Source organism: Cavia porcellus, unplaced genomic scaffold (genome assembly GCF_034190915.1).
Source record: "Cavia porcellus strain 051 isolate PalLab524CR breed Dunkin Hartley unplaced genomic scaffold, mCavPor4.1 scaffold_32, whole genome shotgun sequence".
Lineage (NCBI taxonomy): Eukaryota > Metazoa > Chordata > Mammalia > Rodentia > Caviidae > Cavia > Cavia porcellus.
This window is the reverse complement of record NW_026947515.1, coordinates 25,909,383-25,922,123: the sequence shown is the minus strand read 5'-3', so window position 1 is coordinate 25,922,123 and position 12,741 is coordinate 25,909,383. Positions and strand designations below refer to the sequence as shown.

Below are 12,741 nucleotides of genomic sequence, written 5' to 3'. Positions count from 1 at the left end.
CTTCTTTTGTCCAATAAACTTTGAGTAGATGACCTCGGTTATTGTGTGTTTTTTAAGCTTTTTTTTTTTTTTTTTTTTTTTAATAGCCTCTTTGGAACTGATTCAACTGAGTTCTCTTTCATTTTACCTCTTTCTTTTTTCTTTTTGTCTTTTTGAGGGGGGTTTCACTATGAATTTCAGGCTGGCCTTGAACTCACTTTGTAGCCCAGGCTGGCCTGGAACTCACCATGGTCCTCCTACCTCGGCCTCCCAAGTGCTGGGATTACAGGCATGTGCCACCACGCCTGGCTCTGTTTCATTTTCATGCTCTGTCATTCTTCCACAGAGTATGAGGCCTTGTGCCCAGCCTGTTTAAAATACGCAATGGCCGCAGCCACCGTGTGGAGTAGCTTGTAATAATTCAGGGAGATGCCCTGGTGCAGATGGGAGGGAGTCCATCCCGTGCTCTGCACATGACTTCCGGTTCACGATCCCTCCTTCTTTTTAAAAAATTCCTGTTTCTTTGGACTGCAGGGTACAGAATGCATCCAGACAGTGGAGCTGACCACACGAGGAGTGGAAAACTGCAGAGAACGTTTAAATTTTAAAAACTGATTACAGACGACATTGCTGTTGGTCCTCTCAAAAAGCACCCCCTTTGCTTTGCACACGTGCCTTATTGTTCTTGCCACTTTCTGAATCACTTCTGGAATCCTCTCTGGTGCGTATCTGTGAGCTACACACAGAATGTGAACACTTGCTGCTGTCCATTGCTGTCCAACACAAAGGCGGGCTCCAAAAACAGTCCGCCAAGTCCTCACCCACCTTAGCCACTGAGTGTGGTGCCACGGGACTCTGGTTCTTCCCCAGGTCAAAACGACCACAAGAGGTGAATGTTTGGGATTGGTCCAGGACATCTCGGCCGTGGGATTAAAGGCTCACGAAAGAGGACTTCCAGAGCTGCTTCAGAAAGTGTCCAGAGTGATGGGATCCGTGTGTTTGAAGCGTGTGAGGGGGGTTCGTGGCAATGCTTCTCTTATTATAATCAATTTTTAAAAATTTAAACACATTGTGGTTTTCAACTAATCTAGATAAAGGAGGCTGAGGATTGCTTCAGTATTTGAACCTGTGTGTGCCACCTGGCAGCTGGGCGGAAGATATGGGGGCAGGAGGAGGGATATTGCAGAAGTATGGTAAGCAAATATGAGTCCAGAGGTCGAGACCGGCTTCTGGGGAATGTGTGGGCTGCTGGCAGCCTGGAAACTGGTAAAGCCTGCACCATACTGACCGATGGGGCGACCAGACCCCTCTGGGAAGGGCTGGGAGGTCCGACCCGCAGTGTGGTCTCTCTCCTCACAAGGTGTCAAGCCAGCGCTGTGATGTGGAGGACAGGAACCACAGAAGTGAGGACAGCATAGGGAGAGGGTGCCAGAAGGGAACAAACAACACACCATGACGTCCCCTGGCTCCTGGGGCCCACCCCACCCTTTGTGTTTGCTGTGGGAGTTGCCCTGTGCCGGCAGATGGTGCTACCCCGCCTTGTAAAGATAACAGCCTGAGTGCAGTAAGCACAATGTCAGTCCTCGCCCACGTCTGTGGCAAGAGGGATGCGGCCACCACCTGCCAAAGGACATCTTTGTGCAAAGCATAAGCGCCCCTTTCTCTGGCAGGAAAACCTCACAGCGTGGGCCTCCCCCTCCCTTCTGCACCCCTTTGCCCGACTTCCCATTCATAAGCTCTCTGGCCAGTGCCTTGAATCAGGGGCTGTCTTTTCCAGCAAGCTCAAGCTGTGTCACGGGAGGTGTCCTCCTCTGCCTTGCCTTACTAGAAGATACCGATCCACATGGGGAAAGCGAAGCATCTCCATGGGATGCAAAGAGATACTTGTGGGCCCCCCAACCTCTAGATTGAATCTGAAATGTAGAATCCCAGTGTGGAGTGTTAGAACAAACCGGCATCTATAGTTTAAATGAGTTTCATCCTGTTTTTTGTTTTTGAGAGCATCTTGCAATGGCTGGCCTTGAACTCACTATGTAGCCTACGCTGGCCTTAAACTCACAGCGCTCCTCCTGCCTCAGCCTTCCCTGTGCTAGAATTACAGATGTGCATCATTGCTCGTTTTCTTTACCCTTACACCGAACAGCAAAGGTGGGAGCAGTGGAGGAGAGCGACCCGTCCTCCATCCCTACCTCCCCACAGCTGCACGCTTGCTCCCTGGCTGCTGGCGTAGGAGCCTCTTTTTCCTCTTCTGCCTTCTTCTCGACAGAGTTCAGAAAGAGCAGCTGGCTGCCATCTTCAAGCTCATGAAGGACCACAAGGAGACTTTCGGCGAGATGTCCGATGGCGACATGCAGGAGCAGCTCCGGCTCTATGACATGTAGGCCGGTGGCCCAGGATGGCCTGACTGCAGGACCAGCACTCTGTCCTGACCCTGGACCCAAGCGCTCTGTGATTTGTAGACTTTGGTGGGCTTAACTTTGTCTTATAAATAGACACAGATTTCCTATGGTTCCACTCGACTCTTGCAGTGTATGTGTCATCTTACGGAATCAATGTTGTTTTCCTCGGAGGAAAAAATCCCTGACCCCTTTGATTTCTGCTGGCGGGTGAGGTTGGGCAGTCACTGTCACATGGGTGACCCTCTGAGGCAACTTGGGAGCCAGTTCAATCCCTGCCCCCTGCAGGCCAGGGCAGAGGGCCAGGGGCCCACTTGAAGGCTTGACCCTTGGTCCCACCAGCCTGGTGGAGGGAATTCAGGGTGTCGGAGGGAGGTTACAACAGCTCCAGCTGCCGGGCTCTGTCTTCTCATCCTGGAAGGATTTCTGCAAGCTCCTGTCCTGGGGAAGCAAGCAGCAGGCGAGGATTCCTTAGCAACAAGCTGAATTCAAAGGCTCCTCTACCCTGGGACACCACAGTGCTATCAGTATCAGTGTCAGACCAGGCCCTAGGGGTTCCTCTCTCTAGATGGTGAAGACTTGTGTGCATTTAAGGCACCTAGAAAGATGTAGACATTCTAGATAGGAGCAGTGAAATCCACAGCTCAGGGCTGGGCTACCACTCAGCATAGAGCACAGCTGCGAGGTCCTGGGTTTGATCCCCAGGGCTTCAAGGAAGAAAATGATCTGTGGGACAGTGCATGGACACCACAGGTGATGCCCATGGGCCCTGTCTCTTATGGCCCCACTGACAGGAAAATTCAGAGCTCCCAAGAAAACTGAGTTACACAGGGCACTATGGAGAGAACCTGGGAAAGCTCTTGGCTTTTTTTTTTGTCTTTTTGAGATCGGGTCTCACTGTGAAGTTCAGGCTGGACTTGGGCTTGCTTTGTAGCCCAGGCTGGCCTCAAACTCACAGTGATCCTCCTGCCTCAGCCTCCCGAGAGCTGGGATTACAAGCATGAGCCACCATGCCCAGCCTTTGCTGCATTTTTGATTTGCCGAATAAATGAAATCATGAAATGCAAGAAGCAGTAGCATTTTTGCACACCTCAAGTTACAAGGGTTACCGTCTTCTCATCACCTCTGCATGCCGGAGGTGTTTGGGACCCCTCTCTTTTTACTTCGCTGAGGGTACTCACTTTGTGCTGTGTCTGCGCTTCTGTCCAAATGTTGGTGTTTTCTGCTTATTTTTGTCTATGCTATTTTTTCTTTTAAAAAATTAGTCCTATGTTGTAGTAAACGCTCTTTAAGTATTCTGCGATTCCAGGAGGATGTGTTCCCTGTCTTGCGGCCTGGGGTGCCCACTTTTTCTCTCACTCCTCAGCCATTCTTTTCTACCAAGCAGGAATAACACACTTATACCTGAGTCGAAATCTTCTTGGCTGTGGGGAAAATAAATGGGAGGAACTTTTGTATATTTGTAGCAGCTAAGATGTCCTGACTACAAAGGGAGAGCTCTCAGCTGAAATGGCTTAAACAAGGGACAATTTCTTGTGACACATCCTAAGGGACAGTGGTTCTGGGCAGAGGTTTTCCGGTGCCACACATTTGTTGTTGCTGTTTTGTTCGTTTAAAGTATACGTTTTATTTTCTATTTTTTGTTTTACCCCTAGGACTTCTACCAAATACACTTGCAGCAGCAGACAGAAACAGGACTTCATGCTGAGTTCCATTCTTGGTACCAAAAACAAGAACAAACAATTAGGAAGATGACTATACTTTCCAAGGAATGAGCTGTTTCTAGAGAAATTGTATGTAGGCTGTTACCAGAGCAAAAAAGAAATGCTAAGAGGGTAGAACCTAAACTGATAAAAGCCAGTTTCCTTCAGTTCCTGTTACAGTTCCTGTTACTACTGTCTCCTAGCAACTGCTGGTCACTGTGATGCATATTGTAGGAACCAGTCAAAAGACAGCCAAGTACTCTGCTTCTGTGTTTCCCACTCACAAGTCCTATAAGAATGCTGGCCCACCACTGTGCGGGGTCTGGTATTATGGGAATAAACTCTTTCAGTGCAGGAAGACATTAAATAAATCTGTCTCCAAATCCTGGATGAGTGAGACCCTGTCTCAAAAACAAAACAATGTTCTTTGTCATGCTATTGAACGTTTACCAAGCTGATGGATCAGTAATGTTGGTTCAGTGAAGATCTAATCTGCACTTTTCCTGATGAAAAGAGGGCACCTCATTCATATTTTAGGGCCCCTTTGCATTTCCCCCATAATCTGTTTTGTTTTCTATTATCATCTACGTACTTTTTCACTTCGCCTAAGAGCGCAAAGTGCATATTATCTCTGTGGCTATTTGGGACCTGGCACCCTGATTCCATATGTGATGGGAAGGGTGCCTTACGAGGCAAAGAACCTACGTTATTCTAGGAAAAGGATCTATTTATATCCTGAGCAAACCTTGCACTTAAAAACATCGGAATTGGCCTATCACAGCATGACACTGGTACACGCCCCCCCACCGCGGCGCTTCAGTGGTTCGCACACCTGCCAATCATCTATGAAGGCGAAGACCTCGCTCGTTATTGGGTAGCACATCCGTCGCGCTTCCTTAGCGATTGACAAGCAGCGTTCTCCAATGAGGAACGTTCGCTGGCCCGTCCCGCCCACGAGAGCCTCACGCTCGCGCCTGCGCTGCAGAGCCGGTGCGTGGTGCCCTGGGTTGGCTCTGGCCGCAGCAGGGCCGAGCTGGGCATCGCTCCCGGGCCTCGGCTGTAGCTGAGTAGTTAGCACAACCTCGAGTTCCGGTTAGCCCCAGGGTGTGGGACCTGGCGCCCGCCCTTCAAGGGCCCCACGTGCCTCTGTCTCCCAGGAGTGACCCGACTCCGTGCCGCCCCCAGCGGCACAGCCTTTACCTCTTCACCCTCGCCGGCTTCCCTGCGCGCTGTGAGGCCGAGCTGGTGCTGCGCGACGCGTCCTCCCTGCGGCGGCTCTGCCACTGGGCCGATTCTGAGCGAGGCAGGAGGTTGGGATCCGCCCTGCCCGCCGGCCCAGCCACCCCCGGCGCTGAGGATCCAGCGAGTCGCCTAGCCCAACCCCTAAATCTAGCCCGACGGCGGCGGTCGTGGGGTCGCCACGAGTACAGGGTGTCACTGCTCTAAATTAAACCATTCGGGCTGCAATCTGGGCTTTTGCAAACTCGTCCTCGGTATTTTAATCACTATTAAAATCACTGCAGAATAGGACTGCTTATACCGACAGCTGCCAGGCTCAGCCTGCGGTGATTGAAGCCGTCAGGTGCTGCTGGCCCTGCGCGTCTTCAGTGCTGCTGAGAGCAGGCAGCTGGCAACGCGGAGTCAAATTAAGCAAATTATGCCCAGAAGCTAGAAGACTCCGCAGCAAGGCATAGCACGTAGGATTCCGATTTGAATATTGAATGGTGTGAATTGGCCTTTGGTATTTAAGAGACATTCATGGAGCCTGGCTTCCCGCAAAGTGAGAGCCAGGGAATGTGAGGCTGGAGGAACTGGATTGGCTTCCGCTTTCAAGGCGAGATGAAGGGGCTTTTGCTAGCTTTTCAGAGGATGTGGAAATGCAGAGCAGGGTGCTGTGGGTTTGTTGTGGGCTCCTGCTTCTGCCCAGGAGAGAACAACGTCTAGTCCCGGCTACAGAAGAAAACAAGACTCTGAAGACACTAAAGATAAGTCAATTTTAAAAAAGAACAAAAGATTTAAATAGGAATTTTTCTAAAAGTGACACCAAATGACCTATAAGCACCTCAAAAGATGGGCATCGTAAACTTATACTGACAAGGGGGCTGCTGGAGATGTAACTCATTGCAAAGGCCCTGGGTTCAACCCCAGTGTATGCACACGCATGCACAAAATGTCTAGCAATTTGGTATAATTTGTTAAAATTTAAACAAGCTGTACTCTCATAATCCACTTCCTGACATCTGTCCTAGGGAGACACTGGAGGAAGCTAGCAAAGCAGATCTGAAGGATTCTCATCCCAGCATCTCTGTGATTGTAAAAGAAGTAAGGATAACCAGACACCATGTGATACTGTGCAGCCTCTTGACATCACTCAGGAACCACAAGCAATGATTCCTAAACACACAGGTACAGCCAGCACCTGCAGCACAGTAGTATATAATGAGCTCATTTGCGTTACACGTCTTACAAATATTACACACATAGAGAAGAGTGTGGGCCCTGTTACTAACAGTGGGGTTGTTACAGGTGCCAGGAAAGATTTAGCTTTACAGTATTTCCAAATGTTTCACTATGAGAATGTAATTCATCCTCAATCATTAAAATGAATTTTAAGGGCTGGGGATTTAGCTCAGCAGCATAAGCACCTGCCTGGCAAGCTCAAGGTCATGAGTTCAATCCCTGGTACCAAAAAGTAAAAAGAATTTTAAGTCAGGTGTGGTAGTGTACACACGGGATTCCAGTACTAGGGAGACTGAGGCAGGAGGATAACTGCAAGTCTGAGGCCAATCTGCACTACATGCTGAGATTCTGTCGACAAACAGCCAGGAAGGTAGCTCAGTGGCACAAGTGCCTGTCTGGCAATCACAAGGTCCTGAGTTCAATTCCTGGTAACAACCAACCAATAAAACAAAACAAAAATTCCAGGTGTAGTATATACACGTTCTTCTCTCTCTGAGCTGTGATTAGATTCCTCTACCCCAAATTGGCCCTGTAAAAAGAGAATAAAACTGGAGACTTCTGGACACAGTGGGTTCTGTCCCGTCGGACTCCAGCCAGTTTGCCATTAGTAAAAGCAATTTGTAATAACTTGGACCCTGGTATAAAATCCAAGGAAGCAAGAGACTGAAATTTGGGGAGCAAAGGCTTTATTAGGCCAGCCCTGGTGATGAGTCTCCGGGAGCCAATTTGGAGACTGTACCTGACAGCTAAAAGTCAGGGCTTTTATCTTGTAAATCCACAAACAGCTGCTGGTCACACAATGTAAGGAGGGGGATGGGGGTGTGGCGCGCTACAGAAACAGAAACAGCGATTACACACGTCTTGGGAAGAGCAAGATCAGGTAAGGGTTGTGCTAACAAGCACGTCTCCCTGCATACAAGCAAGTTTAGATAAGAAGAAATCTTGTTTTCCTTAGCAAATAATAGAGAAGTCTAATAGCAATTAACAACTCCTGTTAGCTTATCTTAGCATCACATCTGTTATTTGTAGAGGGCAGCAATGGTTAACATATCAGTTAGGTAAGGTTTTACAATTCTTTACAGAGAAGAGCATTGATTAACGTATCAATTAGGTCATCCAAAGGGAAAAGGAAAACACAGTGAGCCAGCGTTACAGGTTTTGTTATAATAACATATAACGAAGCTATTTTCTTAGAGTACAACAAATTCTGTACTGTTGTTCCCTACCCCCCCCAGTCAGTAGTGGGGTCTTCTTCAATTGTGTAGGGGATGATGACCCAATTCCACATCCCTTTTTTTGAGACAGAGACAGAGTCTTGCTATGCAGTTCATTCTGGCCTTAAACACTTTGTAGCCCAGGCTGGCCTTGAACTTACAGCAGTCCTCCTGCCTCAGCCTCTCAAGTGCTGGAATCACAGCTTGCATCACCACACCCGGCCCCATTATTTATTATCTCAGGTCTCATTGTATTTTACGTTTTCAGGCAGAGTCTCTCTGTCTTGCTTAGCATGGTCTCGAACCCCTGAGCTCTCTTGATCCTCCCATCTTAGCTTCTGAGTAGCTAGGACTCAGACCCTGCACCCCTGCACCTGCTCCTGCACACATTTTAGTCTCTCTCTTGGGACCACCCACCTTTGGGACCAACTGTCTGAGTCCAGCTCCCCAGAAATGGGCTCTGAGATGGGAATTTGTGCACAAGAACTTTCCTTGGGTACGTTCTCAGGAACAGATCTTGCAAGTGTAGGAGACCAGGACATACAACATTTGCATAAAAATTACTTTGAGGTGTAGGCAGTTAAGCAGCCAGGTAGGGAAGCTCTCTGATCCCTTCTCTATTTGGAGATATCACAGAGCTCCCTTCCAGATTCCTGCCCTGGGAAACTGAGAGCTGCTGCCCTCTGTTTTGTTTATAAATTTATCTTCTTTTCTGAAGGTGCACAAAGGAGTCAGGAGGCATTGTTCTGAGTTACTTCCCCCTGAAGTTTCTCCTGAGGGATGTATTTGTTTTCGCTTGTTAATCTGTTTGTTAAGGTTTTGCTTTCTTTACCTACAGAAGGAAGTCAGGAGAGAAGAAGCTGAGAGGCATGCCACCTGGGCCTCATGGTCCACAGGGGCTCTGGGGCTGGGGCGGGGGCACTCAGAGTCATCCCTAGAAGACCAGTCAGGGAACACAGACTGCCTAGCAAGCTTCTAGTGTCTCCATTACACCACTACGTACCTAATTTAGTGCTGTCGTTTTTTCTTTCTTCCTTTTGCTTTTGCTTTTGTTTGTTGGTTTGGTTTGGTTTGGTTTGAGACAGGGTCTCACTATGTAGCTCAGGCTGGCCTTGAATTCACTGTGTAGCACAGACCTGCCTCAAATTCACATCGATCCTCCTGCCTCAGCCTCCTGAATGCTGAGATTACAGGCCTCTGCCACCACATTTTGGTATACTTGATATCTTTGAAGAAAGTTCAGGCATGTGATACCAGAGAAGTGTATTAAATGAAAGACAGGTGAATGACACCATGTACTTAATGGCTTCACGTTAATTTTATGTGATTACAAACTGAGCTTGCAGTTTAATCAAGATTGCTTTGTAGTTAGCAGTGACACACAGGCCACTTACCAGCAGTTCCCCTCAATAACAGAAAATGAGGGTCAAAGTAGTCATCACACCACAAGGCCAGAACCAGGGACAGACTCAGAGAGAGCTTTCCTAGTCTAACGGTAGGACTGAATAAGTAGTCTGAAAGAATGGGATCTGACTTGCAGAATGTACATGTAATTTTAAGTATTTTCATCCCGTGGCTCAGGGATTCATTCTACCTAGCAAACAGGATTTGTGGGGTGTAAATTCCGGGCGGGCACTGATTCAGGAATGATCACCGGGGGATGGTCATTGTTTTAATTTGGGGTGTTTTATTTGGGGTGCAGAGTAAATCTGAGCTGGACATCTGCATCACATGTGTAACCTGAGGCCTTGCACCCTGGCCACGGGCAAGTGAACAGGGGACTATTGAGATTGGGTACCTTCTAAATATTTTTATAGGTATATATTATACTATTGTAAAATATTTTAAAACTTTTTATTTACTTTTTTCTTTGAGACAGGTTCTCACTATGTAGTTCAGGTTGGCCTTAAATTTAAAGTGATTTTCCTGCCTCAGCCTCCCAAGTGTTGGGGTCACAGGTGTATGCCTCTGTGCCCACTTTATACTTTTTTTTTGAGACAGGTCCCCACTTTGTAGTTCAGACTGTCCTTGAACCCACTTTGTAGCCTAGATCGGCCTCAAACTCTTGAACTTACAGCAATCCCTCTGCTTCAACCTCTTGAGTGCTGAGATTACAGTCATGTGCCACATGCCCAACAGCTTTATTGCCTTTTAAATGAAGAATTTACAGGATTGACAGCTTGTTAGAAATTGCTTTACAACTGTTAAATGGCCAGGTATGTTGGCACACTGCTGTAATCACAGCACTTGGGAGACTGAGGAGGAAGATTGTTGCAAGTTGGAGACCAGCCTGGGCTACAGAGTGAGCTCAAGGCCAGCCTGAACCAAATAAGGAGACCGTCTCAAAAAGCTGTCATGTGGAACTGTTCAAATGTTTGCAAAAGAGGAGATCTTATAGTCAATTCCTATAAACTCAATACTCAGCTCCAACGACTGTGTGTTGGCCAATCTTTCTTTATCTGCTCCCCTCATCTCTTATCAAATTTCTTAACCCAAACGCAGACATCATGCCATCTTACCTGCAAATACCTCGATATGCATCTTTAAGAATTTTTTAAAGGTGGCTGGGAATAGAGCTTAGCAGTATAGCACCTGCCTGGCAACTATGAGGTCCTGAGTTTGATTCCTGGTACAAAAATAAAGTGTTTTTACAAACCTAATCAATAAACCAGTGTCACTCTTACTACCAGCAGTAATTTTTTCATATCAGCTCGTCTCTGATGATCTAAATGAGCCGGCCTCGTCATAACCAAAACAGGAGTCAGGCACTGCAGCTGGTCGTGTGTGTCTCTAAGCCTCTTGTTCCACGGCACAGCAGTCTTCTGAGGAAGGTGTCACTGTGCATCCCTAACTGGCCTCAAACCCACATGTTCCTGCCTCGCTGCCCAGGTGCTGGGCTTACAGGTATTTCTCACCATGCTTTTTGCTTGCTTTTCTTCCTTCCTTCCCTCCCTCCTTCCCTCTCCTCCCCTCTCTCCTTCTTTCTTTCTTTTTGTTGAGACAGGGTCTTGCTATGTCGTTCAGACTGGTCTGAACTCACTACACAGCCTGGCATGGCCTTGAACTCAGTGATCCTCCTGCCTCAGCCTCCCTAGTGCTGGGATTACAGGTGTGCACTACCACACCTGGCACCAGTTTTTTTTTTTTTTTTTCCTTTTTTAATGACATTTAGAAACCAGGTCTTGAATATTGCACCATCCAGACTTGGCTGATGTTGTCTGTAAAGTACAGGATTTAATACTTTTCTAACTGTTGTGTTTACTGTACTTTCATCATTAAGGGCTGGATTTATTCAAGGATATTGCTTACAACTGCACTCACATCCCAGCTTTGGGGCCCCAGAGTTAACCAGTGGAGTCTATCAACTGTCCGCTGTCCCCTTCACCAGCCACACTTCTGCTGTAGTCAGGGTTTGCAAGGAAAAGAATTTAATAGAGGACACATAATTTATAGGATTATTTTATAATAGTCACCCAAAGAGTCAATACAAAAAGAGTGCAGGAAATCTGCCCACCAGGAAGACCAAAGAATACAGCTGAAGGCCTGGATCCCGTGGCAATGTCCTGCATGGGTCCAGCTGAAGACCTAGAGCCCATGACAGTGCCTCCCACAAGTCCAACTGGAGGCCCAGAACCCACAACAATGGCCCATGCAGGTCTGTTTCATGGATCTGTGCTGGGAAGGCATAAAGGTCAGCAGTGGAAGCTAGAAAGTCTGTGCCAGTAGGGTGCAGGATCTGTGCCAGTAGGCTGGGGGTTCTGCACTGGAGCCAGGAAGTGATGCTCAAAGTAAGGAGCAGAGCTCCCCCAAAGTGAACCACAGCCACTCTCACCAACAAGGCCCTGAGCTCCTCTAATGATGAGAACAGCCAAGTTCATTTCAGGAAAGAAGCTTGCCAGTTTCCTCCAGGAGAACCAACAGCCTCAGGTGAGCCAGCAACCCTACACCTTCCTCTCAGGTCTTCTTTTTAGGCTGCAGGCAACACTCCTCAGGTGGGCCCTCCACACCCAGCACCATGCCGATCCAGTTCAGCCGGGTGTTACAAGCGGATCCCCAGTTGGAAATCCACAACTTCTGTCTCAGGGGTTTGGCATCCCATTACAATCGTCATGGAACTGTTAAGCAGTGGTTACCTGTTTCTGTTATTCCTTCCATTTCTAAGTGACACCGTATGGAGAACTCTCTCTCCCGTATGGGTTATGCAGTCTGTACAGAGATTTTTTTATGTTGGCCCCATGGTCTTTTTTCCTGTAGTAATTTTTTAAATTTGGAAATAAGACGTACAGAAAAATTGCAAGAATAGTACAAAAGAGTCCCATATATGCTTCTTTCAGATTCTTTGTTAGCATTTTCCCATATTTGCTTAATCATTTTCTTGCACATGGGTAATATTTTCTAACCTTCTGACAGTGAGTTACCCACAGCGCGTCCAGTAGTGTGAAGATGTTTTCTAAGGGCCGAGTGTTGGAAACTCAATGCCCAGTGTGAGTGTGAAGAGACAGGAGCTTCCAGAAGAGAGCTAGATTGAGCAGGATCTGCCCTCAGGGATGGATCAATACCACTATTCAAGGAGGGGTGCTGTGACCCAGTGTGGCTCCTGAGGTTCTTGGGGTTAAGGACAGCCAGAGGATGAGAAAAATAAAGAAAAGACAGAACTGGGGTCAGGTGGAGCCCTTATCCTCCTGATGGGAGGAAAGGAACTGCTCAACCACTGTAGCACCTTTATTTATCCTGGGAAAGACGAGGTCAATTTCAGCGCTCTGCCTAGCAGCCCATGGCTTGGCAGGCCTGGCCCCTGCCTTCTTGGTGCTGGAACAACTTGCTTAGATAGCTGGTTTTGGTCTCTCTGTTTTTTCTGGGCTGGCCTTGCTTTAGCCTTACACATTTGATCAATCTGTAGCTTCCATAGCTCCCAACAGTGGGGTTGGAGTTTTGTTTGTTTGTTTTTCCAGGGGATTGAGCCCAGGGCCTTCACACTGAACTACATCC

The 12,741-nt window shown here is 47.7% G+C and overlaps 1 protein-coding gene and 1 long non-coding RNA gene across 2 annotated transcripts in view; one reads left to right on the top strand and one right to left on the bottom strand.

Moving 5' to 3' along the window:
• Mxra7 (matrix remodeling associated 7) overlaps positions 1-2,498 on the top strand; it is a 28,049-nt gene extending 25,551 nt beyond the window's left edge. The window contains exon 4 of the mRNA XM_003464870.5: positions 2,246-2,498. Coding sequence (XP_003464918.1) covers positions 2,246-2,360 — 115 coding nt within the window. The 3' untranslated portion in view covers positions 2,361-2,498. The remainder of the gene's footprint in view (positions 1-2,245) is intronic.
• Positions 59-5,855, bottom strand: LOC134474284 (uncharacterized). Its single transcript, XR_010045027.1, has 2 exons — positions 5,279-5,855; positions 59-2,816 (listed from the first exon to the last, which is right to left on the bottom strand). It is a non-coding gene; the product is annotated as an uncharacterized LOC134474284 (long non-coding RNA).
• Between the last annotated feature and the right edge of the window lie 6,886 nt (positions 5,856-12,741).